Source organism: Camponotus floridanus, unplaced genomic scaffold (assembly GCF_003227725.1).
Source record: "Camponotus floridanus strain SB8 unplaced genomic scaffold, Cflo_v7.5 scaffold25, whole genome shotgun sequence".
Classification (NCBI taxonomy): domain Eukaryota; kingdom Metazoa; phylum Arthropoda; class Insecta; order Hymenoptera; family Formicidae; genus Camponotus; species Camponotus floridanus.
Window position 1 is genome coordinate 2,024,106 of NW_020229381.1, and position 15,235 is coordinate 2,039,340.

Below are 15,235 nucleotides of genomic sequence, written 5' to 3' on the forward strand. Positions count from 1 at the left end.
AACGCACACAATATGTATAGTAGTCTTAATATCACGGAGCGCCGCTAGCGCAATCTTATGTCGAATGCGTCAACCGTACAACTTTGTACGCTTGCGCATTGGGGACTTGAGCGTTGACCAAGGAGACGTTTCATTTCGACTTTGGATCATAATATTGCTGTTCACGATGCACATAGAGCAAAAATAAAGACATTTTTCTTATATAAATCAAACTCAAGCTATCAATGAAGCCTAGTAAGAACTCGATCTGTTCAGCGATTATTTCAATATGATAATCTCGAATATTTCAAACTATCCGACTCGCGTAAAGATACACGGAACGTCTTGTTGCTTAACGCGGGACTTAGCACAAGACACTACCGTGTCTCTTGATATTCCTAATATCAGAGAGATATTAGAGATCTATTAGATATTTAAGATCTATTAAATATGAACTTTAATATTTTTATGGTTTATTATATTAATATTTAATTAATGTAATAATTACTATTAATATCAATATTATCACTTTATGTATTAATATTTATTATTAATATATTTTCACTATTTATTATTAATATATTAATTTTTACATTTAATGTAATAATAATTTTAATATTAAAAATATATACTTCCTGTATTCTGTATATTCTTTCGCATATTTTTCTTGATACATTTTAAAATAAATAAATCAAAATTATTGTAAAAAAATCTAGTATCTAATTTCTCTTTTATAAACTTCTACTTAAAGTTCTTCTTTGTCCTAAAAAACATTTCCTTTTGAACAAATTATTTCCTATTCTTTTTCTTTTCCCCTATTACATATTTACTACATAACCATATAGGAGAGGGAGTGAAAGATGTTAAATGTAACATTATTGTGACATTATTTGTATCTATGTACGAAGATACATATATACACACACACAACACATGTACATACACGGATACATCTTAACATATTTATAATCATATTGATGCATATTTATGTTTGTTCCTTATATGCGCCTTGATATTACGCGTAAATTTTTATGTTATATATCATATAACAAGTAAAATTTACATAAATCGAATTCTTGAATTTTATCGCCAGTTGAGAACGCTTAAAAAAATTTTTTAAATAATAAAATTAGTATAGTTTTAAATTTTTCTTTATTTTAAAGAGATAAATGTTTTTTTTTTAAATAAAAGACTAGAGGACCACTGTCCATTCATTGCCCATCCGCCACTATTTTCCATCAGTATAGTGAAGATCTGATATAATATATCAAATACCTATGTAAATCTATAATAGCATGCTTGATACATATCGAATTAAGAAAATAAAGTACATACATTAAGTACTTGATATAGTATATCACGCTGAAGATATTGTCAGTTTTTGGTGGTTCCTCGAAGCGAGACGATCATGATTAAGCTTTTAACTTACATAAGATCAAAAACACAAATAGATTTAGAAAATAACATGCAATAAACGTTGAGTTATCACTGATAAAGCTCAGTTACATTTAAGTAAATCCATTATTTCTTAAATATTTTAATGCTGTCACATTTTAAGTTTAACATATTTTTTTTATGAAAAAGTTTTATCTCAGAGGATGCTAACTTACTTCATATGTATATATAATAATACTACAATATATAATTAAAAAAAATAAATTATATTTATCTTATATCTTACAAATGTAAATAATATTTACAGATATTTATAGATATAATATTTATATATATTTATAAGTATTTATAGATAAAGACTCAAACTGTTTTTATTTCTTTAAGTAAAAAATATTCTTTTTTCATAAAAGAATATTTATTTTCCATTCTTTTTATCAATTTTATTTTTAATCTTGTGTTTAAATTAGTCATATTTATTTATCAAAAATAAATGTAAATTTTGTTCATTTTCTCTGTTCTTATATAGAATTCGACAGATTTGTCTCGTTTGTTTTCTTTTTAATAAAGAAATGTTTTACAGATATCTACAATTTAATATGACATTCCTTAAACTATTATAAAGTGCTTTAATACACTTTCGCTATTCCTTGACAAAAACTTGAATGTTACGCGACTCGATGGATTTAAGTATCGTTTGTCAGATTCCGTATTATCTTTGCATTATGATATAAATTTGGTCATAATAGATATTTTCATCAATAAAGTCAATATTAGCATTTATATCATTCATTCAATGCATATTCATAAATCTTACTGCATTAAATTCTATAAATATAATGGAAGCGAATTGACAATAGAGAGTTAGGTACTTTAGGTTGTATATCAAAGTCTCTATATGATGTTAGAGAAGAAATTGTCTCTTTTAAATTCAACAGTCATATTAGCTAGACTTTACAACTTGTATATGAAACTTCACATTTCAATTAATAACGTAAAAGATTTTTTCGAAAGTTCATATACAAACAAAGAAAAAGATAAAGGGTAAGTGGAAATATGAAAAATAAATTTTGCCATACATTTTCCAGTACTTCTGTTGAAATATGTCAATTGCAGATGATTAATTGTAGCAGGATTTCAACCCAGGAAAATTCGACAAATATTTTTGTTCTTTTAATACAAAATAAAATGATAGCTACATTTGAATATTATTAAGCGAGAAAAAAATAGTAAAATATTGAGAAATTATAATTTGTATATTTTTAATACATAGGCTTTTATAAACAACAAAATACATTTAAAGTAAAAAATGTCAAAGCTAATATGAATTTTTAGACATACATATCTTTATTATACAGTACTTTAAAGTACAGCTTTTTCTTATAGTAGTTTAAGTTCTATAAAATATAGACTTTTATGTGTGTTTAACTTGTACTGGTTTTGACTTTTTACTTATTAGTTTCTCAATAAGAAAAAATAAATTTTAAAAATATTTTAGAGATATATATTTTTTAAGATTTTGAAAATAGTTTAACAAGATTAATGTTTAAGTATTTTAGACTTATTAAAAACAAAATTATATAAATCCAATGTTTTTTGAATTCTAACATACGTAATATATAGTTAATTTATGCCATTAAACTGTGTTTTTATTACAAGTATTCCGACATAATCGTATCATTATGAATTATTTTCAGAGAAGCAGATATCATTTATAATGAAGAACTTGATTTTATCGCGCACAAATGAAAATTGTTTGTAGTATAAGATTTTTTTTTTTTTTTTTTTTTTAAATTAAATAATTACTACAATCTGTTCATCAAACAAGAACATTTAGTCGTACGTATAAGTGTGATAGCGTTTGCGAGAAAAATCTCCCCAGTAGGAGGTTTCTCATACGGTTAATATCATTAAGAATGAGTTTATCGTTTAAGTTAATAAATCGTAAGGTTTAAGTCTCTTAAGCCTCCGAAGTGCATCACTATTATCAAGAAGTTGAATGGCTTCCTCGTTGGGGTGGTCGTGCAGATGATCCTCATGTTTCTTGGCAAATTTCTGGATAACCTTGCTTACGGTGGATATCCCAAGGTCCGCATGAATGACATCGTTTCTAATATACCAGGGAGCGTTAACTATGGATCTAAGTATTTGATTCTGGATCGTTTGAATCTTCTTCCTGTTCGCTTCTTTCGCGCAACCCCAGAGAGCCGCGCCTAGGTCCAGATTGGTTTTAATATTTGATTATAAAGTAATAACTTGTTATCAACAGCTAGCTGTGAGTTACGTCCTAGTAGCCAATACATTTTTCTTTGCTTGAGCTTTATTTCAGTGCACTTGTTACGTACATGGTCCTTCCAAGTAAGTCGCGCATCTAAAGTCATACCCAGATACTTTGCTGAGTTGTTATGAGGAATGACACGTTGATTGATGGTTACCGGTAGATATTGAATTTTTCTTAAAGTATAAGTTACATGGACGGATTTGAGTTCGTTAATTTTAATCCTCCATTTTTTTGTCCACTCAGATATATCATCAAGCGCTAATTGCAGATTTTTCGTTGCTTTAGCTAAACAGCTATTCACTGAAAGGATAGCTGTGTCATCGGCAAACGTAGCCATTGTAGTAGATTTCCCTTTGGGGATATCAGCAGTGAACAACAGGTAGAGCATGGGGCCCAAAACACTGCCCTGCGGCACGCCAGCAGAAATAGGTTTAAGGCTGGAGAATTCATCTCCTATTTTGATTCGAAAATATCTGCTTGTGAGATATGACTTTATCAGCAGATAATGATCTTTAGGCAATATTAGGTTCAACTTATAATATAGTCCCTCGTACCATACCTTGTCAAATGCCTGTGCTACATCGAGGAACACAGCAGGGCAGTATTCTCCCTCTTCAAAGGCTTTTTCAATGACGTTGGTTACACGGTGTACCTGATCAATAGTGGAGTGAGAATTTCGGAAACCAAATTGATGTTGAGGTATGTGCTGTTTTCCCTCAATTATTGGTATAAGCCGCTTCAGAATCAGTCTCTCGAATAACTTGGAGATTATTGGAAGTAGCGATATTGGGCGATAAGATGCTATCTCATTTTCAGGTTTGCCAGGCTTGGAAATCATTGTAATTTGCGCTACTTTCCACGATTGGGGGAAATATTTCAGTCTTATAGCCGCATTAAACAGATATGTAACGAAGTTGATGGCCTTTTGGGGTAGTTCCTTTAAGATCCGCACTGTGATTAGTTCGTATCCAGGCGCCTTTTTAGGATTCATGCATTTATTAATCATATGCATAGTTTCTTTCGGCGAAATAGCCTGGATTTTTCTTGTATCTTCATTTGCCTTGAAATGTAAAGTTTCATGATAATCCACTGGACATTCGTCAGGTTGGAATGTTTTTTCTAAGTGGTCTGCAAAGGCTTCAGCTTTGTCTTTATTATCTCTTGCCCAGGTGTTATTAGCTTTTTTGATTGGAGGATTGTGTAATTTGGGTCTCTTCAGTCTTTTGGTGGCCTTCCATAAGGAATACTCTGATTCCTTGGAACAGGACAGGTTTTTCAGGTAAGATTTAAAGCTTTCGTTCTTAGTTTTCTGTAGGAGGCGCTTGAGTTGTTGACTAAGCCGGTTAACGACAGTTTTATCATCCGGATCTCTAGTTTCATGCCATCTCTTACGGGCTGATCGTTTTTCCTTTACTAGTTTCCTGACCTCAATTGGAAAATTCGATTCACTTGAATTTCTTTCAGTTACCAGGGGTGTAGCAGCCCAGGCAGCCTGTTGAATTGCCATAGTAAACTGTTCAGCTGCATCATCCAATTGATCGCTGGTTATGAGTGGGATTCTAAGTTGATTTTTGCCTCCAGCTCTTCACGGAATAGATCCCAATCAGTTCTTCTACTAGTTAGGGAGGGTTGTCGAATTGTTTTAAGAAAAGTTGCACTAATGGTTAAAATCACTGGAGAATGATCTGATGACAGTTCGTAACAGTTTTCCACCTTCATATAGTTTTCGTTAATCCCTTTAACCACGAAGAAATCAAGGAGATCCGGGGTTTTATTTGGATCGGAAGGCCAGTAAGTCGGATTACTGGTTGAGATAAAACTCATGTTATGCTCGTTTGCAGTTCTTAATAGTTCACGTCCTTTGGTGGTGATTAGCCGGAAACCCCAGTGCGTGTGCTTAGCATTATAGTCACCTCCAGCGATGAAACGCTCCCCAAGAGTATTAAAAAAGTCTTCAAACTGTTTCTGAGTATTCGAGTGTCTGGGTGGGCAATAGACGGACGAAATAGCCAGATTTCCTCGTTCGTCATCGATGTTGACAGAGGTTGCTTGGAGATGGCTAGTTTCGTACTTTTGTAACTCATAATGTTTAATACTTGATTTAATAAGTATTGCCGTTCCTCCACGCGCTTTGCCGTCAGGATGGATTGTATGGTAAAGCATGTAACCCCTCATGCTAATATGGGATTCCTTGGTGAAGTGGGATTCTGAAACCAATAGTACATCAATATCGTGAAGTTCCACGAAAGCGGAGACTTCATAAACATGCTGGGCAAGTCCATTAGCATTCCAGGTGGCTATTCGGTAAGTTTTACTTATTTTCTCTTTGGTTTAGCTTGTTTACTAGCCAGTATTGGTCTAGTGCTTTCGGCGAACTTTTTTTCAAGAATAGTAAATCTTTCCTCGAATTTATTAAATCTATCTAAGATTTGGTTTAGGGTTGCAATTAAAAAATCGTTGGTCGATTTTTCTTTCCCTTTTTTCTCGTCATTGTCCTCGTTAATGTTCTTAGTTATGACTGCTTGAGCAAACGTTTTAGCAAATGTTGGCTCAGCTGGCGTCTGTCTGTTCACAGATTTAGGGTTTTTCAAGTTAGTGTTTCTTACTCGTCTTAATTGTAGTTCCTTGGCTATCTCACAGCCTCTGTAACTAGCTGGGTGCTTGCCGCCACAATTTACGCATTTTGGGTCTGCATCCTTAGGTTTGTTGCATTGGGAGGTATGATGTTTACCTGCACATTTTACGCAAAATGCCTCTTTGAAGCAATGATTTTGGGCCCGAAACCCTGACATTTCTTGCATTGAGGAATTGTGACATTTTTCCTCAATGCTTCAACTTTAATTTTTTGATGGAGGAGAAGTCTTAGCTGGAAAATTTCCTTTGCGTTGGCTTCGTTCCTGAATGTTATCATAAATAGTGGGAGATGTTTCTTGTCCTTCCTATTAATTATGTTGACTGCATTTTCAGCAGGTAGATGGTATTTTTCTCTTAGTTCGGTGATGATGTCCTCAGGGTCAGTACTAGGATGTAAATGCCTAAACATTACTCGAATCGGCTTGTGGTTTTTATTTTCGTACGTGTGGAAGCTAAACTTTTCATCCAACAAAATTTTTGTAACGGCTCTATAGAGAGTATCAGAGGAGACATTCACCTTGATCCCGCCACCAGCCAGAGTCTGGGAGGTAAAATTATCGCTGCTGAGGGTAGCTTCCTCAATTTTTTGCATTAGGGTTTTCAAACTTTTCTCGCCTAATTTATCAATATAGAAAGGAGGTGGGGCTCGTACCTTAGGTTTTTCGAATTGTAGAATGCCCTTTTTATGTTGTTTATCAGGTGGAGATACAAATTCGTTTTTTCGTTTTCTGTTTTTCTTGAGAATCCAATCGGTTTCTCTTTGGAGTTCTTCCTCATCAGTTTCATATTCTTTATGAAGTTTGGGATTTTCCACCTTATCAGGAGCTTTCCCGTTTCTTTTAGATTTAGTTGAGGAATTTACTAGAGAATCTGTGTTTGATTCAGACAGGTCCTTGAATCGAACCTTTAGTTCTGCATTTTCTTGGCGTAAAGTGGTAACTATCTGCTGTAATCGCTGGATTTCTGCCATCAGTTGCCCAAAATCGGCTTTGTCGTTCATAGTTGATGATCCGATACCCGATTGAGTTCCGCCTGATGAGAGCGAGCGAGTCATAGACATCAGCTCATTACCTTCAGTTATTGTTGAGGGTTTATTCAATGAATAATTAACAAACAATGTCCGGCCCTCCCCAGAATCCGTAGGGCCGACCTCCGTAGAGGGTGGATTTTCCAGACTAACTGGGCTGCCACCTGGGGTATAACTTCCGTATGTTTTGTTCATTGCCTGATTTGCTGTTGGTCCACGAGAGGTATTTTGTTTCCCTCTTACCCTGCGAGTCCAAGGACACGCCGAGCGTTCCCCCATCCGCCACCCGGGGGACGCGCCCTATAGCGGTTACAGCTCCGCCAAGGGTGTAGTATAAGATAAAACAAAAATACTTGATAATCTATTTCAGTTCATCTTATTGGCTTGATATGTTCAACGAAGGTTTCACTACGTTTTTACTATATTTTTCGAATATATATACATATACATATACATATTTTCCCAATTTGGCCCTGGCTGACTATTTTCTTTTCTCCAAAACTTAAGTAAAAAAAAACTAAAGTTAAAAGTTAAACTAAAGTCAAAAGAAAATCGATTTGACAAAGCAAATTTTGTGAAGAAGATTCAAAGCAATATGCAATTAAAGATGGCCTTCACGTGACTATCTTCAAATGACTATCCATGAGATCAAGTTATTGTATCATCTTATGTCCCCCCCTTGAAATAATTTCAGTTCAATTATTGTCTGAAACGTTTTTGCTTTAAACGTAAAGGTTGTATGATATTCTAGTGGATTGATTAAAATAGCCCACTTTGCATAGTATAAAAATTTAAGAATTGTTACAATATATAAATTATAATATTCTATATTTGTCAACTTTGAGAGTTTATACAAAAAAACAGTACACTTAAAATTTGCAGAAAAAATCACCAAATCAAATGACGATAATTTCGTAAATAATAAAGATAGAAAGGTCTGTAAAAAATAAAAATGAAGTTTAAAATCTCTACTTTAAGAATCAATTTATTTCAATGTTGCGAGATAAACTTATTTAAAATGGCGGATGACAAAGCAAGAGCATGCGAAATTGAAAAATAATGGTCCGAGTTTGCCACGGCACATGACGTGAGTCAAATGTCGATCTATGAAGCAAAAGGAGAAAATGACTCTAACATATACACACAACACTTAAAAAACATTTTGTATTTCTATTAAAATTTTCTTGTAAAAATTTTCGTGTAAAAATTTTTGTGTTAAATTTTTAACATACTCTTATGTTAATGTAACATATTATTGTTGCGTTATTTTGACATTTCTGCGTTGAGTTAATATTCACCGTTTCTAAGAATTAAAACAACACAATTAATATGTAAATGCATGAATTTTTGATGAAATATGTTATATGTTAATATGAACAGATAAGTTGTGTTATTTTTCTTTCTATAACGGTTTCCATATGTTAGATCGACATATCTCTTCTGTTATTTATTATAAAAATGTAAGAATAACATTTTCTTTTAATTAAATTTAACATTAAAAATATGTTAATTTAACATAAACCTTATTTCCAGATAAAGTTTAAGTGTTACATTTTTGTGTTAATTTTTAAACATATTACTTGTGTCATTTATTTACATACTTGCCTTTTGTTAAATTAACATTAAAATTAGAGTGGATAAATTGGGACATGTGAAATATGTTAAATTTAACACAAAATTTTTTACTGTGTATTGAATAATGCCTCAAATTCAGGCATTGAGTAGGAAAGGTGTAATGTAATAATGCATTTTACAATGTATTACCCGGCCGTTCATCCGCTGGAAGTCTATCGCCCGAACATCAGTCGGGCAATTGGCAGAGCGTTGCGCCTATTTCTAAAGTTTATCAAAATCCGTAACGGCAATAACAATGTCGTAAACATTCGAAGTCCGCCGAAAGTTATCAAACTTCGGTTTAGCCGAAACCACTGATGGGACCGATCCGTCGATATTGTTCGGAGGGAAAACCGAATTACGCTGAAGTGAGTAATTAAATCCTATAAAACGGGAGCATCGGCTAAAAATCAGATCTGATCTGATCAATGTTTTTGTGCTTATATTAATTTACTTTATTATCGGACTACTACCTTTATACTACCTTTTCGTTTAGAATTATTATTAATTTTATGTTTTAAACATTTTTATAGCAAAAATTAAATCTAAAGAAATATGACAGTTAATAATATAATAAATTATAAACTTGTTTTTAATTAATATTTTTAATTTTCTCAATATTCACATTTAGAAATTTATGACATATTAATTGTACATTTAATTGTACATTTACGGAGGGTATATACATAATTTTGATATGGGAAAAAGAACAAAATGAATTATTATATCTATCATAGTATCTATTAGTATGAATGTCTATTATAGTATATAATAGCAGGATTCTTATAACAAAATTAATATTTACTTACACTTTTGTTGAACTTAAATTATAAAAAAATGCATTATCTAGGGATTTGATTAAATTGAATAAATTTGGAAATAATTTATATGATTGAATAAATAAATAAAATAATATAGAAAAATAGCTTTCAGTAAAAATATTAACTAGCATTATAGTTAAATAAAGTTTGCATTACTGCTAAAAAAGTTTGCATTACATTGTACGTTACATGTTACAAATTATAAAGAGGGAGTTTAAAATTATTATAATTATTTATTACATATTAAAAATATTATATATTAATATTTTTGCTTATACTTGCAATTAAGTTAGAAGAATTTATAATGTAAATATATATTACTAGTAAATTAATGTCAATAATTGTGTATTATTAATTAATGTAAGGGTTTTGATGGAGAAAAGATGGTTTAATATATAATAATACAAAATGATAAATTTATTATATAAATTTCCCTACAGATAGAAATATTATATATCGGAGTAGGTTCAACAATCGCAACGGGCGGCGTACTCGTTTCGTTATCGCTCCAAACGTTCCGGCGACTGATTGTTTCAATGCTCGATTTACGATTAACTCGCTTGCTCGCCAAAATGCCCTTCTCGAGAGAATAATATTCAGATAAACAAATAACAAAGCAGTCGAGAATAACGGTCGCGCCGCGTTTCGAATCTTACGTTTCCACGGCCATCCTGCACGAGCATTCAATCCGAATGTTCATCGGTTTTACTAATCTTTCTTCTCAGAAACTCTGCCCTCGTCATCATTTTCGAGCCATTTTCTTGAAATCGGCTGCCGAAGATGTCTGCAGTAGTCCCTCATGCTCTCTGATTTTGCGCAGGACAGCGATCGTTGCGTAAAACGCGTATAACCCATAGAGCCCCAGATATTTATGGGAAAATTTAAGTCCCGGTCCTTATTGTGTACGCCTAATGGCTATGACATCTCCCATCCTATATTGAACAGGTTTCTTCCTTCTTTTATCGTAATTCGCCTTATTCTTGCATTGCATTTTCTCGATAAGTTTGGCCTGCCATCGCAATTCGTCTCAGTCGTCATTGAATGAAGTAACGAGTTCGTTTTCAAGTATCTCCTTAACGTCAGAATCGTTACGAACACGAGGATACCTAACCTAATCCAATAGAACACGAAAGGGTGTCTGCCTCTATGAAGCATCGTATTTAAGCATAACTGAGCAGCGTCCAGATATGTGTATCATTCATGAGGTTGTGGAGCTGATAACTTGGTTAACAACGGTATCAACATGCGATTCAAGCTCGACTTGACCGTTAGCTCTTGAGATTCCCGTGGTGATAAGTTGATGTTCGATACTCTCTGAGTTGCAGTGTACTCTTCGAATTTTTTGTAAGTAAATGCTTTACCTCTATCGAAGATAATTCTCCGTGGATTACCGAACATTCATGATTGTTTCTTCAAACGGCTCGTGACTTCGGCTGCAGTCGTAGATTTTGTCGCATATATAGCTACAAAAGCTTCGAAAAGCCATCGACGACAATAAAGATATAGGCATAGCTCTTCTTGGTCGATGGTAAAGAACCTAAATGATCAACGGGAGACGTATTCAGCGGCATGGTGTCCTTCTCAATTGGATTTAGTAGGCACTCTTGTTTTCCGCGCTTTCGCTAGGCTAGGATGCACGTCACACTATTCCGCACGATTCTTTCGATCTTTGGTTAGGTTAGGTTTGGTGAAGAGAAATTTTTGGATCCCCAATCTTCGAAAGAGATTGGGGATCCAAAAATTTCTCTTCATTAAAGCCTCCGTCTTACCGATTCCAAAGTGTCCGAGCTCGTGAGATCTTCTAATAATTTGCGTCTGTATTAATCTTGGGGAGACTCAATCGGATATCGCCGCCTGCTTTTTTGTACAGAATTCCGCCTCGAATCAGATACCCATTTTCTTCTCCCCGCTCCATAGCATCAACGAGCTTCTTCAGTTCGTCATCTTCTCTCTGCATCCTTTTTAATCGTGCCATTAGCCTCTCCTCACATTCATTCACGGTGAAGCAGGATGGCAGAGGACTTCGACTGAGGACGTCGACGTGCATCATGTTTTTACCCGGTCGGTGCTCTATGCATAATCGAACTCTTCTAATAACTGAAAAACGAGAAGGGTTAACGATTTGTATAGTAATAATACAAATTTTTATAAGAAAAGACTTAGGACCGTGACGTAGGGTGATAGTACGAAATGACAATTACGAATTAATAACGCTAAGACAGATCCACTGATGTTAAAAAGTAATTTAATAATGGAAAGTCTGTCAGAGCAAAAAATTATTTAAATACATTTAATCGACAAACGCACGTTTCGATCTTCTATAGATCATTTTCAATGTCATACAAAATTATAAAGGTAAACGCAAAGATTAAAACAAAAGAAGGTCATGAAGACCTTAACGATAGTTACAAAATATTTAAACGCATGAAATAACAGTCGGAATTATACTTGGTGGAAATGCAAATTTGAATAAAATATTGTAGATAATTGATATCGCTAGTCGAATAATCAAAGGATTATTGAAAAAATTGTAGTCGACCAAACTAGCCAAAAAATTGAGTTTATTAATACGACGTTTCGACCATATGATTGTGGTCCTTATCAAGTGTACACTAAAAAAGATTTATAAATAAATAAATTAACGGTTTTGAATATATAGCAAAGCACGACGATTTAGAGTGTGAAAAGATATTTAACATTAATTTAAATTATCTACTCAATAAAATTAAATATATTGAAAAACGACTGTATGAATGTCTACCTCACGATCTACTGACTGATTTTTTTGCATTAAATAAACACAGACTTTCATCCTTTGATCTTAGTATAAAGAATAACTCAATTAAGAAGTTCAACAACTTAAAACAAAAACACAATTCCTGTTCACATCTTTTTTCAAACATCAATAATTCTAAGTGGTTGGTCAACATCAGCAGTAAGGCCATTCCTGATACGGTCTCGGATTTTTTGAGCTTGGGTGAGAACTTTGCCTTGCCTATCGAACATAAACAAAATAATGACCGCACTAACTATGTTTTGGACGTGATCAAGAACTTTGAAGTGAGTAGTAACATTCTGCCCACCGATACTATCGAAACAACTCGTATTTCGGTGGCCAATATACTTCAAAGATTTCTTGTTACGAAAAAACATATTAATTTTACAGACCGGTATGTCCTTAATTCGTTCGCGATTTCCAAAAAATATCTACGAGAAAACAATAGTGACATTATGGTCACGAGAGCCGACAAGGGTCAGACCACTGTTGTCATGGATAAAAAAGATTACTTTGATAAAATGGATCTGCTGCTGAATGACCAAACTACATACAAAACTTTGAACAAAGATCCTCTGAAAAAATTGACGGATAAAATGAACGAGCTAGTAAAATCATGGCGAAAAAACAATTTGATCAGTGAATTGACATATAGAAATTTAAACTGTACGAACGGTAATTTACCGCGATGTTACGGTCTGCCGAAGATCCACAAAGACGGTTTTTCATTGAGAATCATTGTATCTGCTTTGGGAAGCCCCGTATACAACGTTTCGAGTTACATCCACAACATTTTGTATAAATCGATAAAGAAACCAAATTCATTTATTAAAGATGGTTGGTCCTTTGTCCAGAATATTAAGAATACAGTCATTAATGAAGATAACATTATGATTTCGTTGGATGTGACTTCGTTATTTACAAACGTTCCAAAGGAGTTGGTTGAAAATGCCATTAAAAAGCGCTGGGACGACATTGCAAAAAATACTAAATTCAACTTATCTCAATTCTTATTTGCAATTGACTTGATTTTAGACTCTACTTGCTTCTCCTTTAACGGACGTTTTTACGAACAGATCTTCAGCACACCTATGGGCTCTCCACTTTCACCTATCTTGGCAGATATGGTGATGGACGATCTGGAGACACAATGTTTAAACTCACTGAATTTCGCCGTTCCCATGTATTATAGATATGTAGACGATGTTTTTACTATTGTACCACGCACAAAAATTGACGACATTTTAACCAGTTTTAATAACTATCACAAACGTTTAAGATTCACATACGAGAAAGAAATTGATTCTTTTATTAGTTTTCTCAATGTTAAAATCATTCGGTTGGGAACAAAACTCATCACTAATTGGTTTAGGAAACCTACGTGGTCCGGTAGATATATTAATTTTTACTCGAATCACCCGTTAAAATATAAGATTAATACTATTTATAATTTAGTTGACCACGCCTTTTTACTATCTGATGACTGCTTCAAACATGAGAATATTAAGTTAGTATACGATACGTTACTTAATAATTGTTTTCCTGAACACATTATTCATAGACACATTCGAAAAAGAATCAATTTTTTAAACAACTGTGACCGCAACAATACTGTTGACATCAACTCTACTCATCCAGACAAAACTCATTTTATCTCTATACCATACGTAGAGAATACTAGTCAAGATCTCTACCGTCTTCTACGTTGAAACAGTGGTTTCAACGTCGTCTACAAAGTAACAAAAAAACTAAATAACTTAATTAGATGTGGTAAAGACAGCTTACACAACAATGACAAGACAAGTGTTGTATACAAATTAAATTGCAATCTGTCATATATTGGGCAAATAAAAAGACATTTGCGGATCCGAGTGAAAGAACATTGTAACAATATAAAGCTACATGAGTCTAATCACTCCGTTATTAGCAAACACAGATTGGAATCCGGACACAATTTTGATTGATCGAAACCGAATATCTTGCACAATGAAAAGTACGTTCGAAAAAGAGAGATAACTGACAAGGAAAGGGTCGGAAGTGTCCCCCTCCGATTTTAATGAGCTTTGAATATGTTGTAGTCTAGATCAAAATAGGAGACACGTATTTTTTTATAAGTGCTGAGTCGGCCGTTAAGGGGGTGAAACACCTTCTTGAAAAAAATCGATTTTTTCATTTCTCAGCGGATACCGTCGAAGCGATAAGAGATATAAACAAAAGTTTCAAATAAAAGTTTTATGGTCTTTAATGTACTTCAAAATCATGTAATCAGATTTGTCGAAAATGTCATATTTTTCGAAATCCCCCCCCCTCCCTTTTAATGTTTGAAAATTTTTAAATTTGTCTCATAACAAAACTTATAGCTCATTTAACGACAAATTCAATCATATATAATAAAGTTGTATTCCGAAGTCATTATATATATGTATATGGAAATATTACATAAAATACCATACATAATTATTGCATACAAGAATAACAAATATTCATGGTTGATATCGGTTACAAAGATGATGATCATGAAAGAAATGATTTATACAAAGGGATTTTTTACACCATGCGCAAGAAATTACAGCAATTTCACCGCAAATATCACATGTTGGTTTTAAATTAGTTTTGAAACAAAAATCTACTGGTGTATCAAATTCTTCTGGTTTCTTTTCTAAATAACCACTTTTATACCATGCATATTTGAATAAATTTTTAAACCTTGG

The 15,235-nt window shown here is 33.2% G+C and overlaps 1 protein-coding gene across 1 annotated transcript; it reads left to right on the top strand.

Moving 5' to 3' along the window:
- Positions 1–12,979: 12,979 nt before the first annotated feature.
- LOC112638117 lies at positions 12,980–14,233 on the top strand. Its single transcript, XM_025409176.1, has one exon. It carries the CDS (start codon positions 12,980–12,982, stop codon positions 14,231–14,233), a length of 1,254 nt encoding a protein of 417 aa, XP_025264961.1.
- Positions 14,234–15,235: the final 1,002 nt, after the last annotated feature.